Source organism: Mesoplodon bidens (genome assembly GCF_964165515.1).
Source record: "Mesoplodon bidens genome assembly, chromosome: 3".
In the NCBI taxonomy this organism is placed as follows: domain Eukaryota; kingdom Metazoa; phylum Chordata; class Mammalia; order Artiodactyla; family Ziphiidae; genus Mesoplodon; species Mesoplodon bidens.
In genome coordinates, this window is record NC_138178.1 from 165,948,073 (window position 1) to 165,968,797 (window position 20,725).

At 56.5% G+C, this 20,725-nt stretch overlaps 1 protein-coding gene across 3 annotated transcripts in view; it reads right to left on the bottom strand.

Annotated features, from left to right (window-relative positions):
* Positions 1-20,725, bottom strand: part of CCDC88C (coiled-coil domain containing 88C) — a 127,019-nt gene that overhangs the window by 39,494 nt on the left and 66,800 nt on the right. For all 3 annotated transcript variants that reach the window (XR_014015488.1, XM_081230312.1, XM_081230313.1), the window contains exons 7-14: positions 18,294-18,434; positions 17,741-17,925; positions 16,995-17,076; positions 16,479-16,637; positions 9,438-9,584; positions 8,646-8,790; positions 5,206-5,390; positions 301-438 (exon numbers count right to left, since the gene is read on the bottom strand). Coding sequence is in view for 2 of the 3 variants with exons in the window: in XM_081230312.1 (XP_081086438.1) it covers positions 301-438; positions 5,206-5,390; positions 8,646-8,790; positions 9,438-9,584; positions 16,479-16,637; positions 16,995-17,076; positions 17,741-17,925; positions 18,294-18,434 (1,182 nt within the window). In the remaining variant the exon portion in view is untranslated. The remainder of the gene's footprint in view (positions 1-300; positions 439-5,205; positions 5,391-8,645; positions 8,791-9,437; positions 9,585-16,478; positions 16,638-16,994; positions 17,077-17,740; positions 17,926-18,293; positions 18,435-20,725) is intronic.

Below are 20,725 nucleotides of genomic sequence, written 5' to 3' on the forward strand. Positions count from 1 at the left end.
TCCTGTGTGTTGCAGGACATTTAGCTGCATCCCTGGCCTCCACCATCCACATGCCAAGAGCATCTCCTCTCTCCTCCCCAAGTCATGACAATCAAAATCGTCTTCAGGTACCGCCAATGTCCCCTGCAGGGCAAACGTGCCCCCCACAGCTGACTGAGAGTTGCTGGCTTGAGCTGCAGCGAGGCTAGGTACCTGGTAATACACGTTTCCCCGATGGATTCCCAGGAAATGGCTAAATCCTGGACTCTCCCTCCTGCAGGCAGGGGTTCCAGGAGAGGCGTCTGTTCCGGGGGTGCCTACCTGCCGGGCTCTGTCAGCCTTCAAGGTCTCCATGTCGCTCTGCAGCTGTTCTTTCTCTTTGATCAGCTCCTCACTCAGGGTCTCCAAATCCTGGTTACTCTGCTTCTCCCTCTCCAGCTGGGTCTGTAACTTCTCCATCTGCAGACCCAAAAGACCCAGCCGGGCAACAGTTGGCTTCACGAAGTGAACTACGCATTTTTTTTTTTTTTTTTTTGGCGGTACGCGGGCCTCTCACTGTTGTGGCCTCTCCCGTTGCGGAGCACAGGCTCCGGACGCGCAGGCTCAGCGGCCATGGCTCACGGGCCCAGCCGCTCCGCGGCATGTGGGATCTTCCCGGACCGGGGCATGAACCCGTGTCCCCTGCATCGGCAGGCGGACTCTCAACCGCTGCGCCACCAGGGAAGCCCGTGAACTACGTTTTAAAACAAATCCAAAACTCATCAGCCCCACGGAACACTTTAATGGGCCTTTTCTCAAGGGAAAGTGTCCAGGGGTTGCTCTGAAGGGACCTCCCTGCCCCCTCGACCCTCAGCTCCTAACCCACGACTTGCATCTCCAGCTCACGGGCACCACCAGTCAGCCTCCTCCCAGCCCACCTCTCCTCACCCTCACTGCCATGTGCCCAAGTGCCTCCGGGCTCCCTGCTCCCATCTCAGGCCTTGTCCGCTTTCCCAAGGGTCAGACCACACGCCCGGGGCCACCACCACTGGATGTCCTACGGGCTTCACTTGGTGACACTCCTATTCGCCCAGCTGCTCACAGTGGTCTTCTGCTATGTCCCTCCTTCCTCTTTGACCCTCCAGTAACTCTGTCTCCAAGTCCCGCCCCCTCTACCCCAGCCGCTCTACCGCCACTGCCTGGCTAGGGCCGGGCCACCTTCCCTCTGGCCTGGACAACCATCCAGTCGCCTCCCTGACACCGAGCTCTTCTGCTGGGGTCACCCCGCCCGACCTTCCTAAAACATGAACTAGCTACTTCATCGCGTCTAACACCTGGATCAGGTGGCAAATCCTGATCCTCACTCAGTAGGTCCAGGGCAGGGCCTGAGATTGGGCTCCTAGGCGATGCCCGTGCTGGTGTCTGCACCGCGAGGGCTTCAAGGCTGCTGGTCCCCTTCCCGCCAACGCCAAAGCCCTCAGCGTGGGGGACTGGAGTCGGGAAAGAGGCATATGGCTCTGGTGTCACAGGGACAGAGTTCAGAGTCCAGTCCCTCCCTACTAATGACGTCACCACGAGCAAGTTTCTGTAACTGACGCAGGACCAGCGGCGAGCATCCCTGAGAGCTTCTGTCACTGTGCCGTGCTCGGCACGCGCCCAGCAGGCGGCGGGTGCAGCAGTGTTCGCTGCCCCTCCCCCACGAGAGCTCTGGGCCCGGCCACCCACAGAGCTCCTGACTAGCCGGTCTGCATTTTGACGTGGTCCTAAATGATCCTCATGTGCTGGCTCGGGATGGCTGTTCTGAAAACATAGATTGCGAGGACCAGATGGTTCTCGAAGCTTTGAAAAGATCTTGGACCTCGGGCCACGGCCCTGAGATGCCCAACGACCCCCGTGAGCAGCAGGTCTGAGCCTGCTGCAGTTCAGCCCATCTGGGCCGGGGCCTTGCGCAGAGAGGTTCCCAAAGCTCCCGGCAGGATCGCTGCTCTAAAGCAGACTCTGCGTACTTGTCCTTGGGTGAGGGGCACCCTGCCTTCCTGGCTCACACATCTGGGAGCTCTCAAACCCTCACAGGAGGAAGCAGCAGGCAAGCTTCTCCCCCTACCGGCGGGGAGAGCTGGGCCGAGCTCACCCTCCGACTGTCATGTCACGTTGTCAGCACCTCAACCCCCTGCCCCACCCCGGGGACCCCAGGACTGGGGAGCCCCTCCCAGCTGGGGTCGACAGGAAAACACGCTATGACACGGCAAACATCTGAGTGGTTCTCAAAAGCAGGAACGTCTTTCTAATCCTTCCTTATCTCTTCCCCACTTCCCGGCACAGGGCCTGGGACTCGGCAGGGCACCAGGGATCACCTCCCATGGCAGAGCCTACATCTGAGACGACGGCCTTGGGGACTAAAGGCAACGAGCAGCTGCTATTATTAACCAAGTACTCAGGAGGACACTGGGCCCAGAGGGGCTCAGCGGCTGGCTTGAGGCCTCGAGGACGGGTCAGAGCCGGGACCCACCCCCACCGTGGCCGACCCCCCAGTCCTCACTCACAGTCAGGGGGGCCTGCTGGCTTTTACCCCCAACCTTACTGTTAACAGCCTATCCCTGCCGCCCCTTCTCTCCCAGAGGAAGGAACATTATTCCAACCTTTGCATTTCTCGTTGCTGTTGCTTCTGGTCTAAAGATGCGATCTCCCCGGGTCCCACACCCACGCCACCTCTCTCCTTTTCTGGTTCTTTTTGCCATGGAACCAGAGCCCATCCCCGAAGGACCCCGGTGCCCCTGGGGTGAACTTGCTGGGCTGAGATGTGGGCTGGCTGCAGGCCTTCCAGCCCTGAGAGGTTTCCTGTCCTTCCTCCTGAAGCTCCTGGCTTGGGCTGCAGGTGCCACTCCGGGTCCCAGAGCACGTGGGTGCCGGGGGCCTGCCTCTCAGCCCCAGGCTGTTCTTCCCTTCTAGCAACAGGCCCCCACAGGGCTGCCCGCTTCCCCTGAAAATAAGGGTTCTTAACTTCTGGGCTTAAGGAATAAACTCGTAGGACATCAACGCAGATTCACCGTCGCAGGAAGGAGGCAGCTTCTCTAAGGTCCATGGAAGTTTTGCGGGTTAGAGGGGAGGATATTAACTTCAGGGAACTAGGGTTTCCACAGACTTTTCAGACCTAAGCAAGCTCGCAGCCTGGGCTATGCTTGGGGTGTGCTAAGAACCAGGCTGGCACCAGCGGGACCTGGGGGTTCACTGATTGACTGAGGAGTGTCAGCTGGGCCCCAGACAGGCCACGTGGGGAGGTGCCGAGGAGGGTGGGATGGCTGAGGCTGGAGGAAGGAAAGTGGGGTGAACTGAGCTGGATTAGGGTCCAGTGAGCCCTCCAGCTGGGGCTGAGGCGTCCACCCATCCAATGGTAGGGGGCACCGTCAGTGCTGGGCTCTGGGGGGAACCATGCCTGCTGGGCCAGGACAGGTTTGGTCAGGCCGCGGGCAGACTGAGCAGGTTGGGGAGAGGCGCTCTGGCGGGCGGAGGGCCGCCTCCCAGGGACCCCGGCACCAGACACAGGACGGGCCTGGGAACTGTGGCACCTCCCTCCTGCTGGGGAGTCTATGCCAAGACATGCCTCCTAAGGACCGTGGCAGGAGAGGGCTGGTGTCCCACCAGGGAAGTGACCCCGAGAGGAAGCAGGAGGGTGGGGCCCGAGAGACAGGGGGCTGAGGAGTAATGCCGGGCAGGCAGCCCCCACTGCCATCCTGTTTGTGCAGAGGAGGGGCCAGAGTGAACCACGAGGGCGGGGAAAAGCGTGAGGGGTCATCTCAGAGGGCTGCTGGGAGCTGGGCCAGCGCTATTACATTGCGGGCTTTCTGCAGCAGACCCGTGAGGACCCACGGAGTCAACGGTTCTCATCTTTCTAAAGGCTGATTCTTTTTTTATCTTGGCCAAGGTCGAACTGCCACTTATAAAGACATTTCCCGTGCTAGGGCCATGTGAATCTAAAAAACCTAAACTGTCTAGCTGCCTTCCCCATGCTGTTCTACACTGAGAGACACGGCATGAGATGGGGTGGGGTTTTCTATTGTCCTACGAAGACAGGACAAAATGCTTGTCGGCTGAAAGGCTGCATGGCACACAATGCTTCAAAGGGACAAGAAGAGCGAGTACTCAAGCCTGGGAGGTCCCATGAGGGGGCTCCAGAGACCAGTTCACAGAAGGAGGGGCTGTCCCAAGCCTCACACAGAGATAAGAGACCAGCACAGCCAGGACCAGCGGAGCCCAGGTCTCTCCCTGCAGCCCGTGCCCCTCCCACAGCCTGTGCAGCAGTGAATGACACTAGCAGGACTCACGGGCAGGTGGGACACCCGATAGCACCAGGCCTGCACAGCGGTCAGCAAGCAATGGGGCTTGTGTCCTCTTCCTCAGCTGGACTCTGGCAGCTGGTGTGCTTGGAGCCCACGATGCAACTGCGCCATCACAATGTGGCCTAGGTGTTCTGAGGCCCTCTGACCTGGAGTGACCAAGACTTGGAGGCGATCCCTAGCCTCTCAACGGCCCCTTCCTGCACCTGAGACTGAACCCCCAGTGCAAATGGGGGGGGGTCCTCCTAACTGTAGAAGGAAGACTGCTCTGTAAGCCTCTGTCTGTTCTCCCAGATGTCTGGGTTCTCCTGTGCTCCTGGGAAGACCCAGCAGCTGTCCTGAAAGGCAAATACAGTTCAGCCATCTCTTCTTCCCCATCTCATAAACTGAGAGGAAGGAGTGAGCACTGATCCTGTTTTACCACCAGCAGTGCCCTAAAATGCCCAGCGATGGTCCCTACTCCCCACACACGCAGGTATGTCTTACATCACTGCCTCCTCTCCCCTGTGACCCATCCTATGCTTTTTCACAGTCCACTGGTTTCTTTTCACTGAGCCCTTACCACGTGCCAGACTCCTTACAAACACTAGCTCATGGAGTCCATGCAACATGTATTAGGTGGGAAGCCCACTAACCCCGTTTCACAGATGAAGACAAGGAGGCACACAGAGGTCAAGTACTGTCCGAGACATACCCTCAAGGCAGTGCAGGCACAAGCCACGCTGCCTCCTGACTCCTCTCACCTTTGCTCTTGTTCTTCTATTATTGTATAATTAACTGCGGCTGCACTGGCTTCTGCTTTTCTCCCAGCGGTGCATCCTCACTGACACGACTGCCCTGCCTGACCACTGACTAGTCTCTCTAGGGCAGACCGGGCTGGGGGAGGGGTGTCCACCCGCCTAGGCCGGGTTACCTTCTTGTTGAGCTGGTGATTCTCCTTCTCCAGCTCCCCGCACTTGAGGTTGCTCTCCTCCAGCGCCAGGGACGTGTCCCGCAGCCCCTGGATGGTGCTCTGGAGGCTCTGGTTCTCCTTCTCCAGCTTCAGGATGCGGCTAGAGGCGCACTCGTTCAGCTCAAACACAAACGACTTCCTGGAGGCTGAAGCACAAAGTTGAGTCAGGCCCAGGATCCAGGAGACTCTGCTTCCGGCCATGAGCTGGGGCCGTCGGGCCCCCATGCCCTAGGTTTGAGGGGCCTGGGAAGGGCTCCCATAGGTTGGCTGGGTGCCCCCCATTGCATATGCTGCCGTCGCTGTTACTGCCTCAAAGTCCCTCAGGCAGTTTTGGTCCCTCTGCTGGCTCAGCTGGGCCCAGAGCGTAAGAGGAAAGCAGATTACAGTGAAGAAGCCAATGCAAAAGTTAAGACTGTATTAATTGCTGGGACCTGTTTCTTACCAAGCTGCTAACCAAGCTGACCGACCGTACAACTCAAGGGTCTTAGAGCCTAACAGAGATGGCAAATAGGCGACATTTTCTGTGCCAGCTCTGAGAGTAGTGGAAGTCTGGGTGGCTCAGCAGGAGGGGCACGATAATCGACTAGTTATGTCTGCCACTGGTGGCAGAAGGCTCTGTGGGCACGTATGCCCAGTACCTGCCATCCCTGAATAAGGTCCTTTGGGCAGAGATTTCATTTTGTAATTTCACGATTACATTGACAAAATATGAGATGGTACATGTAAACTGCTTTAAAAATTCTAAGTGCGATGAAAATATAAGCCAAAGATAGAAAAAGAGAGATTATCTACTCTGCTTTCTTTCAAAGAGCTCGAATACAAATGGAGAAGGGGGCCTAGACCTGAGAGTCACGAATCAGAGTTCTTAGCTCCTTCCTGCCACCAGCAGGTACATGACTTTAGGTAAGTCGTGGGGCTTTTTCAGGAGGAGAAAGGAACGTGTATGAAAGTCCTTGAAAGAAGTGGTTGGTGTTGTTCCGTCCCCGCCTGTCCCATCAGTGCCACGGACTCAGCTCTGGGAGCCTTATGACACTGCTAAGAGGGCTGCGCCCCGACCTGCTTCTTACTCATCACCCCAGGGGCAGGGGTACATACCGGACGATGGCTTCCATAGTGAGCACATCAAGCTAGAAACAAGTGTGTGTGTTCAGATCCTCTGGGTGATCGCAAGGATTAAAAGGCATGTGCCACCCTCTCTGAGTTCTCATCTTCCACCGAGGATAGCAGTTCAGACCCAACAAGCTTGAACGTCCTCAAGACCCCAAGCAACAACAGGCAGTGAAGCAGTGGAGGTGGACAGTGTCCGCGGCTCTGACCCAGGCCCAGCGCTGATGCACGTAAGCACACATGCTTGCAACATATGAAACTACGCTACAAATGAAACAAACCTCAACTGAAACTCAGCTAATTCTCAGCCTGGGATCACTGGGACAGTACCTTGGCAGCATTCATGAAAAAAGAACATTTTCTAATCGGCGTGAAATATATTTAACATGAAATTTACCATTTTAAAGTGTACAGTTCTGTGGCATTAGCTATATTCCCACTGTTGTGAAACCATCACCACTATCCACCTCCAGACTCTTTCATCATCCCAAACTGAAACTCTGTACTCATGGGGACTAACTCCTAAGGTCCTACAAGTTAAACAACAGCATTGACCACAAGCCTCCTTTCTTCTTCCATAAAAGTCAGTGCTTCACCGCATAGCACAGGGAGATCAGCTCGGTGCTTTGTGACCGCCTGGAGGGGTGGGATAGGGAGGGCGGGAGGGAGACGCAAAAGGGAGGGGATATGGGAACATATGTATATGTATAACTGATTAAATTTGTTATAAAGCAAAAAAAAAAAAAAAAAAGTCAGTGCTTCAAAGACTATTACTATGACACAACAGTTTACTACTGAGTGCTATGCTCATTAGCACCCCCAAGCAGCCAGAGTGATGGGATGTGTTTCATTAAGACCCTGGCAACAAGAACAGCTGTCCCTTATTGTTGGCCGTGGGCCAGGCATGGCATCACGTTTCACTGTCTCCTCCTATGAGGCAGCTTCATTACCCCCATTTTGCAGATAAGGAAACTGAGGTCTAAAAGAGGTCACCCAGCTAACCTCCAGTGGAGGAGCCAAGACTTTAAGCCAGGTCTTTCTGAATCAAGAAGGCAGCACACCACCCATGCAGAAGTATATTCAGGCTCTGCCCGCATCAGGCCTTCATTCAAGTCAATGTTCATTAGCTCCCAGCTAAGCACCAGGAGTTGGGAACACCAAGAATAAACCATGCTCACTGACCTGAAAGGGCCCACAAACTATACTGAGTAGTCATCTAAAGGCGGGAGGCTTTCTGACCCCACAGGTCACCCTGGTTTCTAACAGAAATACTCTCATTTGGTCTGGGACGGTCCCAGGAGGCCTGCACCACTTCCCTGCTCCGCCAGGGGGCAGTGGTCCTCCCCGATGGACCTGTACTCCTCCCAGAGCCGGGAATCAGGGTGACCCCACCCTCAGCCCCCCGCACAGTGTGCGGGCACCGAAGCACAGATACGACTAACTTCCCTCACGGATGAGCAGTTTACTAAGCTGATTTTTTGTTTGGAACTGATGGGACCCCTCGAAGAGAAGACGTTTCCAGCTACAGTCGACGACCTGGCCATTATTTGGGGGGGTGTTTATCAGAACTGAAAAAGCAGCCCCCAAACCAGCCAAAAGCCCCGCCTCGCTCTCTCCAGCTCTAAGTGAACAATAGCAGGGGCACGTGTGCCATTTCTGAACACAGGAACTGGCTTATTGTTTGCTGGGCGCCGAAGCTTCCTGCTGCGGTGCTGATTGCTGCCCCACCCACGTTCCCCTGGCCAACACCCCATCTGTCTGCGCAGGGGCAGCGGTGCAAGCATAGGAGGGACAAGAAGAGGCCTGGGTCCTGTGAGAAGCAGCCTCTTAGCAGCGCCCACCCAGAGAGACAGAGAACAGACTGCATCTGTCTTGCCCAATTATGCAAATGGATGGAGGAAATAATGCCCAGGGTACATTTCTAGTGGGGATTAGTGACCACTGGGGACGTCTCCTGCCATCCAGAGCTTTCAACCGTCCACAGACAGGCCTATGATGTCCTCCGGTGTCAGCGTGCTGTAATCTGGAAGCTCCTGGGACCGTCCATATGGGAACTGGGAAACCTGGCAACACTTGATTTGTGTTTCGTGTCCTGACATCAAGGCTGCCAGACCCCTCATGTTCTCCTTGGGGAGAAGGGTAATGAAACAGTTCCAAATGGCACTTGAAGGAAATCCTACTTACTTGGGGTGAATGGATGGCCTGACACGGAAGATATAGAGCTGAGGGCTCCGCTCCTTGGCTGAGGAAGCGGCCTCAGCCAGGCTGGCTCCCAGGCGCTGGGCGCTACCTACCGTCGGACAGGTCTGCGTTCTTGGACAGCTGCTCCAGCTCCCAGCCGAGGTGGGCGGATTCGTTCATGCTCTGCTTCTGGGCAATCGCGAGGACCATGTTTTCTTCCAGCAGCTCCTCTATTCGCTTCTTGTCCGTGTCCCGGTCCTAGTGCAGGAAGAAGGACGGAGTGAGAACGTGGCCGGGGGGCTCCTCTGGACAGGCCCCGGCCCCTGTGCATCCACCCTCATTCCCCGAGGATGAACGGACCCCAGGCACCTGCTCACTTCCCTGCACAGAAATGAGTCCAACACAGGGCCCAGCTGTGAGAGTTACAGCCACCGAAAGATACCTTGACTGGCAATGGAGGTGATAAGAGAGCCGAGGTCTCTAACTGAATGCTGCCTGAACAAAGTGACTTACGGCCCAGGGCTTTAGAGCAGGTACCGTGGTGACAGGTGGCTTCGAGGCTCTAGGGCACCTAACGTGCCTTGAGAAGCCTGTAAAGAAACTCACAAATCACAGCCCAGCCCACGCCATAAAAGCCAGCAGAGACCCTTCTTGCAGAAGACACGCACGTTAGCTCATCTGTACAGAAAAGCAACCCAGAAGTACCGTCCTACCCGTCTGTGGGCGTTCAGTGGTGCCCACCCGAGCCCGCTGAGTGGAGCGAGCTACACTCTGCAGTCAGCGAGTCCCTGTGTTGGCAGTGGCACCAAACTCAGCGACGGAAAAGCCAGAGAGGGGCGCAGCACCAACCCGAAACCTCCCCAATCTGTTTAGACAGATCTGATCGAGACAAGAGTCTGCAATACCAATTCCAGGTCGTGAAGCTTTGATTTCAGCTGCAGGTTCTCTTTCTCCAGCTCGTGCACTTTATCGCCCCGGGCTCGAGCAGCAGTCAGCTGTTCCTCCAGCATGGCCTTGGTTTCAATTAAAATGATATTATCTTCTCTCAGCTCCTGGGCAGCAAAAACAGACATGAGCACCATCAGATAAAGGCACCTGGTTCAGGACGACAGGGCTCTGAGACCAGAGCTCCTCCAGGCCTCTGGACCAAAACAAACAATCCAGGGATAAGGCTGCCGCTGTCAGAGTTTTGTCTCCACTTTTGAGCACCTGCACCTTTTTCATTGGGTCAGGCCAAATGGACTTTCTCGACCGAAAGAAACTATTTAAATCCGGAAAGGTAACTTTTCCTATGCCGGCCACAGTGCAAAGGTACGTGACGTCTATAACCTGGTCTGGTCGGACAAGTGGACTCCACTGACAGATCCGGGACCTCGCTGAGCCTCCATTTCCTTAACAAGGAAGGGGTGGGGCTAAGAGTCTGTCCCAGGTTCAAGGACTGAGTCTACTCTCAATTCAACATTCATTCCACTGATCAGGGTCTTGAGGAAAAACAGCTATTCAGACAAGCTTTCATTCAATGCACAGCTCGTATTTGAACATTTTACACACATACTCTTGGAAAAACAACAGTTCTCAGCGATGTCCTGGAAACAGGGAGCCTTTAAGACTGTGAACCCCATAAATAAGTCCCTAGGCCTCCTGTGTGCCGGGCACGTGCTGGCTGTAGAATACAATGGCTGTTCCCTTGCAGGGTCCCTCGCAGGCAAGGGGTCCGAGGAACTCTTGGTCCTGTGCATGCAGCCCAGCACACACAAGGGATTCAGATCTTTCACCTCATCTCTGCTCCACACCCCCGCCACCGGTTAAGGGGCTTCTCGGTTTCTCCTCTCCCCAGAGTCCTTCCAGCACCACTCAGCATCTCTGGGGGACTGAGATTCCCCTGAATGCCTTCAGCTGGTGAACACGCACACAGGGGAATGTGTCCATTTCTCCCGGTGGGCAGTGTTGTAAGGCTTGCCCCGCTTTTGGGTTCTAACCGCTGGGAGCTGGGTGGGGAGCTCTGCTTATCAACCACCCATTCATTCGCCCTGCAAAGGCCAGAATCCAAGATACTTGGTAGAGGGAAAACTGCAAGCCTTCCGGTCAGCGGACATAGGTCTGATCAAAGCCCGGCAGCCATAGAAGGTATAATCGTTGAAATTCTAAATTCCCTAGGCGCCCTCTCTCTGCTGGAGATGACGTCCGCTATGTGGCTGGCCCTGCACTAGGCACTCCCTGTCCCTGCCCCACTCACTTGTCACAATGGCCCTTGGAGGAGGTAGGAACAGTGTCTTCCTACAGAGGAAGAGGCTGATTTGGGTAAACTAAGGAATAAGCCCGAAGTCACAAAGCCAGCAAGGGGTAAAGCTGGGACTCGAACCTGGGCCAGAGAGTTCCAGACCTGGGTTCTCTCCACCGCCCTCAAGCTGCCTGCAACCCATCCTCAAGGGGCTCGTGTGGATAAGAGGCCCAGGCTATCAGTAACAGTGTGAGCCACAGCTGAAACAGAGGGGTTTCAAGCAGGAAGAAGACCTGGTCCCCCCTCTCTGGCCACCGTCCCATCCCCACTGTTCTCACCTGGCATTCCAACAGGTCTACACACCAGCACTCCCAGCCCTGAGCTCCCACAGCATAGGCCACCCCTTCATCCTCATGACCAACTCCTATTCAACCTCCAAAGCCCAGCCTGAGTTGGCCCCTCTGAGAAGTGGTGGCAGATTCTCTCTGTCCCACCTGCCGAGTCGGGTACTTGGGCTCCCAGAGCACCCTGGGTATGCTGTGAGGCAACAGTGAGCTGGCCTGTCCTTCTCCCCCAGACTGTGAACTCCTGGGGGCAGGATATTCCATTTCTCTTGTGGGCCTCACAGAAGTGTTCAATGAACACCTGTCAGCTGAATCATGCCATGAGGGGGAATCACAGGTGGCATGCGAGGTGGGCCTTGAAGGCCTCAGAGATTTCCAACAGGCAGAGACAGACAAGGGTGACCAGGAGCAGAATATAGCACTGGGTAGGAGGACTTCTAACCATCAGTACTGTTCAAAAACATCTCAACTTTCCGGTGGTATCAACTTCCACCATATATTAGGCAACAGAAATAACCAGCCTTGCACACCTCACTGCCTCAGCAGTGAGAAGCCAGATCTGCAAGGAAGTGAGCCCAAGCTCCCGCAGCAAGCCCAGGGCTCGGCCCCCAGGGAGAGGCCCGCCTCCTTGCCTCTGGGCAGCTGCCCGAGGCCAGCCCGCCGCTGAGGACCTGACCCCAACTGAATCAGGTGGCTATTTATAAAGGCCTGACCCAGCCCGGCAAACAGCTGAGGGGCCACGTTTAGGAAGTCACAGGCCAGGCCTGACGGCTGGTCCCCAAATGGCTCGAGAGCTGCCCCTGCTCGTCTATGTGATGACCAGGAGCAGTGACTGGGAACGTGGGCCGATGGCTCCGGTCCCCCGCCCGCCACGCGCGCTACCAGCCGTGGCGCCTGAAGCAAACGCATGTCTCTCAACCACCGATCCCTCGTCCTCTGCTGGGCACGAAAACAGGGCTGAGGTGGGGATCAGAGACGATAACGCACGTGAAGTAGTCCGTGCACGGGGCCCGAGGCCCAGTAAGCAGGTCGGCTGCCGTTATCACCATCTTGTCACGCCCCCGTGAGACACTGTTCAGGGTAGCACCCACTGAGCATCACCAAGCGACAGGCTAACAAAAGCACCGAACTCCAGGAGGTGGGATAGAACCAAAGAAACAATGGGCTCCTGCCCACTGCACCTGGGACCGCAGCACCCAAGCCCCTTGCTAACCTCCGTCTGGTTCCGCTGCAGCCCCTTAAGCTTCACACAGCACCAGCCTGCTTTTAAATTTCTGATTCGAGGAGCGTGGTGGACTGAACCATAAAGCAAACATCAGGTCTGTCCTGCTCTAACTTCTTCTGTTGCTGAATTTTATCAAAACTCCTTAAAAGTCATTAGGAACCACAGAGTCCCAAGTGGGAACAGAGGTCTCCCTGCTCAAGGCGATCTTAGTTCCCTGCATTTCAACATTCTCAGCTTACAATGTGATGTCCACGTGCTGACAGGAACTGTCAGAGGCCGGGCGTCCCTTAAGCCCCCATGGCGTCTGAGGCAGTGGCCGCAGTCACCCTCTCCCCCAGCTGCCCTCCCCTGCACCCCTTTTGTCTGCGTGACCCCACCCCTTTTATTTCCTCCTTCCTTGGCAAGGCTGGGGTCCCAGAGGTGGAGAGAGGCATTTCAACGCCACCTTGGTCCACCTCTTCACCAACTGCGATGCTGGGCAAGTTATTAATTTATTCTCAGTTTTGTTACCTGAAAAAATGAGAGGACCTAACGCTGGCTGGTCAACCTCACCAGGCCACCAGGAGGCTTAAAGGTGATGATACGGTTTGAGCTTAACACACTAAGTTCCTGGTGTGTGGAAAAAGCTGCATAAACACACAGTTATTGATGCTCATTTAAAACCTCACTGCACCTACTGTGGGCCAGATCATGGGTCTGTAAAGGGCCAGAGAGTAAATATTTCTGGCTTCTCGGGCCCTAAGTCTGTCACGACTACTCAGCTCTGCAGGCACAGTTCAGAAGCAGCCATGGGCCATGTGGATGAGCAGGCGTAGCTGTGTTCCAGTAACACTTTATTTCTAAGAGCCGATGGTGGGTCGGACACCGCCCCAGGACTGATGGTAGTTTGGCCACCTCTGAGCTGGACAACGTGGGCACCAAGGACTCAGACTCAAGGTCAGGAAGGCACAGATCCTGTCTTCAAGGAGCTCCCGGTGTGGGTGGGAAACAGAGGATGCATCATTACGACACCACGCGGTGAGTCTGCCTGGGGGTAAGAAGGGGCCTAAAGGAATGGGGGGGCGGGGCTGGGGATGCAGCCCGCAGAGCGTGGCCTGCCCACCCCTCACCGGCCCTCCCTGTGTCAGGGAGATGCGCTGGGCCTCGGGGCCTCGGGCGGGGGGGCACCAGCGGACCTGAAGGGGACTCGGTTTGGCCGGGGCAGAGAGTTCCACGGGGACCAGAGTGGGTGTCAGAAGGGGTGGAGTGTGGACTTTTATCCCAAGAGCAAGGGGGAGGTGCCTGAGGAGCTCTTAGAAAGGCCACTCTGGCAGCAGCCCAGGCGGATGTGAACGAGAAGAGGCGGGGCAGAACGGCCAACCCAGATGCCTGTGGAGGGCATTCTGGAAAAATATAATGTTATCCCCGTGCAGGCACTGGAATAATGTGAACAAGCAACGATGGAGAAGGCCAGCCGGGCACTGGGACTCACTCTCCAAACACCTGCCTCGGCCAGGGACAGGCTGGGAGGTGGGGAGATGGGCTCTGGAGGATGGAGCGCACCTGGGGCTGCAGCAGGGGGTGGAGAAGAAAGAAGACTCAAGGCCGAGCCGGCTCTGGCTTAAGGACCTGCCTCGGTGGATGGTGAGTCCAGTCTAGAGACAGTATGGGCGGGTTGGAGGGAGGGAGGGAGGGAGGGACACTGGATTTGGACACGCTGACCTTGAGACAGACTGAGGTCTGGGGTGCGGGAGAAGCCCAGCCCAGAGGTGAAGATGTGGGACCTGTCAGTCTGTACGTGCCAGCTAAAGAGGGGGCAGGAGGCAGAGGAGACATCATGGAGAAAGGCCAGATGGCAGAAGCAGAGCAAGGTGACCACCACCCGCGTGGGCCCAAGAAGATGAAGTTTGGGACTCGGGAAAGCCAGGCGAGTGAGCGGTGGAGGGTGGTGGTGTCCGAGCCCACAGAGAGGGTGGGCGAGGGAGGCTGGGAAGTGCCCCCTGCACTGGCACAGGAGCCGTGGACCCTGATTCTCAAGCACGGTTTCAGGTGAGCAGAGGTAGAGGCAGACCTGGAGGACTGGGTCAGAAGGTGAGGCAATGAAGGACACAGCTGGTGGTCCCTCCTTTCAAACAGGCTCGGAGAGGGACCGGGGTAGCTCGAGAGGGTCGGGGGACAGTGGAAAGGGTTCGATTTTCTTTTTAATTAAAGGTGAAAAAAAAAAAGAAAGGTGAGAGCATCCTGAGGATCCTAAGCATGGGACTCAAGTCAACAAATGTATCTTGAGCACCTCCCCCTGCTGAAGATGACAGAGACTTCACGAAGTGCACTCTGTGGGAAGAGCTGCTGGAACCCCAGAGCGCAGGTGAGCGACCCTGCCTGGGGTCAGAGGGGCTTGGCCAGGGCGGAAGTCGAGCTGGGGCCCCATTCCCCAGGCCCAGCTGGATGGGCAGCGCAGACCAAACCATAGCCCATCTCCCCTCCTGAACCTGGGCACTGCGGGGGGCTAGCATAAGAATGTGATGTGTGTGTGCACCGCACCCCAGGACTGACCATTAACCCAGCTCCTGACTGCCTTGCCAGCAACCCAGCAATCACTGCATGGATTGGTTCCAGGGTCCCCCATCTCTGTGGAGAGCGGCTTGCTAGCATAAGCTCATTGGAAACGTGCTCCTGTGTCACGAGACGCCAGGGCACAAGGGTCTCAGAGACGCCCATACCACTCCTCCTTTCACAGATGGGGACAAGACTTGCCCAACACCCACCAAGTTGGTGTGGCAGCTAGGACCGTGCCCTGCTATGTGTCTGCCTCTCAGACTACTGTTTCTTTCAGAGCCAGCACAGACCAGGAAGCTATAACTCCCAGACAGGAGTGGAGACAGGCCCACCTTATCTTCACCCAGGACGCACACGGCACCAATGCACCTGTCCTCAGTGTTGGGAATTTCAGACAATAACAAAACATGGGACAACAGGAATCTCCCAGGCCATCTTTCTGCCTTTGTCCTCCTCCCACGCGGCCCTCTGGACAGCAACCCCCGTGCCCTGACAGCAGTGAGGTGCGACCATGCTTTGCAAAAGCGAGTCAAGGACCACTCCATGCATCCACCCCACATAGTCCCACTGTACCTAGGGGTGCCCACGCCGCTTTCCTCTCCTTGCTGTTTTAATCCTTATGTAAACTAGACTAGGACCCACATGAAAGCCACCAGAAGTTTAAAAACAAAACATGGAAATTTGTGTTCCATATTATTCTAACCAAAATTAACCTCGCCCTCGCCCTGAATCCCCGTCCTTTACCTTTCCTCCCACGTGGCACTAATGCATTCTTCCTTCTGTGACAGGCAGCTGTTTCTCAGCAGTGAGACTGGACAGGCTCCGGCGGAGGGCACCTGCACTGCCTATCACTCCCCCTGTATGCAGAGGAGCGCCCCTGCGTGGCGGCTGTCCACAGCCGTGAGTGGGTTTGTACTGCCCGTCACACCTAACACTGTCTTGTTCCAGAAGAGACAAAAACTCATTCTTCTTCCCCGAGTAGTCGGGTAGGACCCAGGCCCTGCCCTCAGGGCTCTGGCTAAGCAGGGCGGATAGCTCCTGCAGGTGGTGTGCAAGGACAATGCACCGACTCCAATGTGCCACTAACATTCCTCAGGGAACAAACACTCCTTAAGTAGGTCTGAGGAACTCACGGGCCCTGGAGCACAGCCTTCCCCATCCCACCTCCGCCCAGCCCAGGGGCCCCAGGGCCCGTCTACAGCAGGGGGAGCATGTCAGGGCCAAAGAGCCGTCCCCACACACGCCTGCCGGCAGCTCGGCAAGAGGCCTTGAGCAGGGAGAGGGCAACACAGGGTCCCCGCGACCTGCGTTCAACCCCTTCAAAAGCCACCGAGGTGGCGAGAAGAGACTTGGGGGTCATTTCTTACCGTCAAACAGGCCACTCAGTATGTACTGACATCCTGATCTCACCCCGCTCGTTAAACCCATCTCCAAACCCCAAGATTGGCAACGGGGGCAAAACACCTTATTTCTCAGAAAAGAGTGTCCAGGAACCTGCAGCTGATGCGAGGCAGTCAGGATTGGTGGGCAGAGCATCAGTGACCCCACCTGGATCCTGGTCTCTGTGCCCTCTTCAGCCCCAACACCCTCCCCTGCATCCACCCGGGGGCTGGGCGCGTACCTCCATGCGGGCCTTGTAGAAGTCCACATCGTGCAGCTTCTCCCGGCAGCGCACCAGCTCCATCTCTAGCCTCTCCACACGGTTCGCCTTCTCCCTCAGAGCATCGAGCTCGTCGCGATAGGCACGAGCAGACCGGGCGTCAGCCGCCAGCTGGATATTCTGGGAGACAGGCAGAGACAGGGGAGCCTAGCTTAGGGCACCCCTCTGAGGAGGGAAGAGGGGGCCAAGTCTCTGAAGCGCAGCATTTCCAGGACATCTCGGTGGCCGAGGGGCTCCACGTGCAGGCCACCGTGTGGGGTCCCCGCTCGCTGTCACTAAGAAAGTCACCCCCTCAGCCGTTCTCAGGACAAGCGGCTCTCGGGCAGTGTTACTCTGAGCGGGAAGGAAACAGAAGCCTTTGCTGGAAGCTCCCCCTGCTGCATGCCCGAAACCCTGGGCCACAGCTACCAGGGAGTCCCAGCCCACCCCCCAGTCCCCTCGACACACGCAGACACACAGACAGGCCTCCCTGCTCACCTCCTGCTTGACTTTCTGCAGCTCCAGCACCAGCTGATCTACCTCATGCCTGGTGTCCACAAGCTGCTCTGTCTTCTCCTCCCTGGGGGCGATTCGGAGCGAGCGTGGTGAAGGGGCCTGCTCGGCAAGCAGCGGAGCGGCCCGCCACCCTGCAGGCCCCCAGCAGGAAAAGGAAAGGGAACTGCGCTTCTGGGGACGAGGAGGGGAACCGGTACGTGGGGCTTGCAGAAACGTTCCTGACTCAAAGTCTTTTCCATTTTTAACTTTCCAATGCCCACCCTCAAACTGCATCCATTGGGCAGCGGGTTTCCCTCTGGGGGTACAGAGAGGTAAGGAGACCCCGGCTGCAGTGGCACCACTTCACTGCCAGGCAGGCAGCAGGGCCCACTGGGGACGAGGCGGAGGCGGGCAGCTCCCGAGGTGATGGGCAAAGTGGCACATTCGCCAGCCGCAGGCAACGGGGACGGCTCACTAGACGCGGGCGAGCCACATCCTCCCTCCAGCCAAAAACCATACCAGTGGGTGGTCGTCTAAGCCCAGATGGCCTGAGCCCTAGAGACCTGGTAGAACCCCTCCTGGCGCAGGCCCGGGCAGGGTCGCCAATGGCGCTCAGGGCGGAGCCCAGCTGACTCTATAGGGCCCAAGTCAGAGCTCTCCTGTTCGCTGCACCACAAGTGCTAGACACGGGTGTGTGTGACACACAGCACAAGAGCAGAACAAACAGCCCAGCCGAGCGGAGGACTCACAGCTCCTGCCTGACGCGGCGCAGCCTGGCCTTGGTGTCCGCCAGCTCCACGGCCAGGTGCTGTTTTTCCTCGCTGGAGAGGCTGCTGGTGGGGCTCGGGGTGGACTCGGCGCTGGAGGACTTGAGGGGGCTGGGTGGGTGCTGGGCCTGGAGGTAGTCCCGCTCCTGGGTGAGGTCCACGATCAGCTGCAGCGGGGCGGGCGGGGGAAGGGAAGGAGCGCTTGCACCCGAACTTGGGGCACAGTGGTCAGCGGACCAGAAGGAAGTGAGAGGCGTCGGCCGAGACTGACGGGATGTAAAAAGGAGCACGTGAACGAGGAGGGTCTCTGAGCTCCACGTTCGATGAACAACTAACGACCTTCCCACACGGCTCTCGGAGGTGACCGCTGGCTGCAGGGAAAGTGCCCGGTTCCCACCGCCACCAGAAACCGGAGAGACAGGACCAGGGGGCAGCAGGCTTGAGACGAAGAGTCAGCACGAGGAGGGTGGCCGCGTGGCCAGGGCCCAGGCGTCCCTCCCGGACCTGCCGGTCCGCCACCCACCCACAGACGCACCTCCGTGCACTCGTCCCTCTCGTCGATGAGCCGCCTGAGGTGAAAGACCATGTTCCTCGACAGGGCCTCCAGCTCCTCCGGGGCCACGTCCGGGAGCTCCAACCACTGCAGGTCGAACACATTCTCCTGGTTGTGGGTCACCTGCGGGCACAGGTCAGGCGCTGCAGAGGTGGGCAGGGCACGGCCGGGGGTTCTGGGAGCTCCCCGACCCTGCAGCCAGGGGGTGGGGTCACAGCTGACTCGGTCCCCTGACGTCATTCACCCTCATTGACAGATCTTCCGTGGAGAGCAGGGGGCTCCTCAAGCGAGTGCAGACGCCCCTCAGCCAAGTTCCACTAGCATAGGTCAGGCCGGGTGTTAAGTCAGTCTCAACACCGGCTCCAAGAGGACACGGATTTTTTTTAATACCAGAGAGCTCTCCTTACAATATAGTATTTCCCTAAAAATATACTGTCCTCAGATATTCTTACTGAAGCATCAATTTACAACACAAAGAAGGTAAGTCCTAGGGATGCCACGGGTGCAAAGAGGGACTATATGTTAAAAAAAGATAGAATCTAACACGAATATGGCAAATGTTAAAAATCTTATGTTGGAATGTTGGGTGCATAACGATCTTACATTACTTTCTGGGAAATATTTCATCGTCTAAAACAATTTTCAGGTAGGCCTGTATCTCATCCCCACAGGTCACAGAAGACCTCCTGGATCTTCCCTTTCCATCAGATGTGAGCGGAGGCCCATGGCTATGTCTACACTGGGCAGCCTCTTCAACGACTCTGCCGACCTGACCCTCGCAACCCGACACCCCCAGACCAGCCAGAGGAGGCAAGAAGAAGATCAATTTCGAGTCCCCATCCTTCCAGTTCGGGAAGGTGAGTATTAGCACACTCAAGCCTCAACATGGGAAAACGAAAAGAAACCAGGGACATCCCCTCCGAGAGGCACACCAAAAAAAGTTCTTAAGTTTTTCAGAGCAGTACATGGAGAGAGAGGATAGTTTAAAAACAAAGAAACAAAGACAGGGCCCTCCAGTTTCTCAAAAGACACCTGCTTTCTTACCTCTCCTCCCTTATTGAAGAAAAGCTGGGATTCAGTAAATCTCAGAGAATTAGGAGAAATCTCACCCCATTGTACGGGGCACCCTAAAGGCCCGGAACTGGGATTGAGAGGCCGGGTTCCAGGCCTGCTCCATACCAGTGTTTGGGAAAGGCCTATGGAAAGGGGGTCCAGGGGTGCAACCACAGCTGCACAGCAGTAACTCAAGGAGCTTGTAATTAAAGGCTTATGCTCCTGCTCCCAATTCTGACTCAATGGGTCTCCCGTGGGGCCCAGGCACCTAGATGTTTAAGAAGCACCCAACTGGGCTACCCTGGTGGCTCAGTGGTTGAGAGTCCGCCTGCCGATGCAGGGGACGCGGGTTCGTGCCCCGGTCCGGGAAGATCCCACATGCCGCGGAGCGGCTGGGCCCGTGAGCCATGGCCTCTGAGCCTGCGCGTCCAGAGCCTGTGCTCTGCAATGGGAAAGGCCACAACAGTGAGAGGCCTGCGTACTGCCAAAAAAAAAGAAGCACCCAATTAATTCTGAAGTCCTGTTTCCACAGCCAGTCACTGAACTTGATAATCTCTCAGGGCTTCTTTTTTGGGTGCATGCTTTTTTAAAAAAGAAAAAATATCCTGCTGGCAGAACAGGGAAGGGGAGACAGTGAGTAGCAAAGACCGAGCTAGTCTCGAGGACCTAGTCCCCAGATACATTTTCAAAACACACGGACACACGAGGAAAGTTAAAAGGCAGAATGGTTCTTAGGCTAACAGGTCACTGACACGAATGGTTGAGAACATTTCCTACAATACTGACGGGCTTTGCTGGACCCTCTACCTGCCATAAGCTGCATCCGTCTCCTGCTTCAAATCCTGACTCAGAGTCTGCAACCCACAGTGCCCTAGCCGGCTGCGGAAGCCCAGCAGCCTGTCCCCAGAGCCGGTGTGGGGAGCTCTGTGTTCAGCTGCCTCTGCCAGTTACACACCTGCTCCTACGTGCTCCTGCTCATGTCTTTTTCATGCATTTATCTCATCTGTCCAATTAGATGGAAGGCTGAACCATACCTCCTAAGATAATTAAAACGTACAAGGCTTCTTTTGGAGGAGGGTGGGGTGGAGGTCAGGGAACTAACTTTCAGGTGGGTGCTTGGTTTCCAGGGAAACTACCGCTTCAGTTGATACCACCTCTGCCAAAGTCAACGGCGGAGGGGCTGTCCTTAGTGCAGAGTCCTCCTGACCCCACCCAGGGGGCCGAGTCTCCGGAAACAGCCCTTCTGGGGCTCGCTGGTTTTTAACTTCCCAAGGAGTGGCAGTTGTTTCTCTGCCATGTCACTGACAGAAGCAGTGAATCTCTCTCTATAAGGATCAACCATTTGAAGCAGGGTGACATTT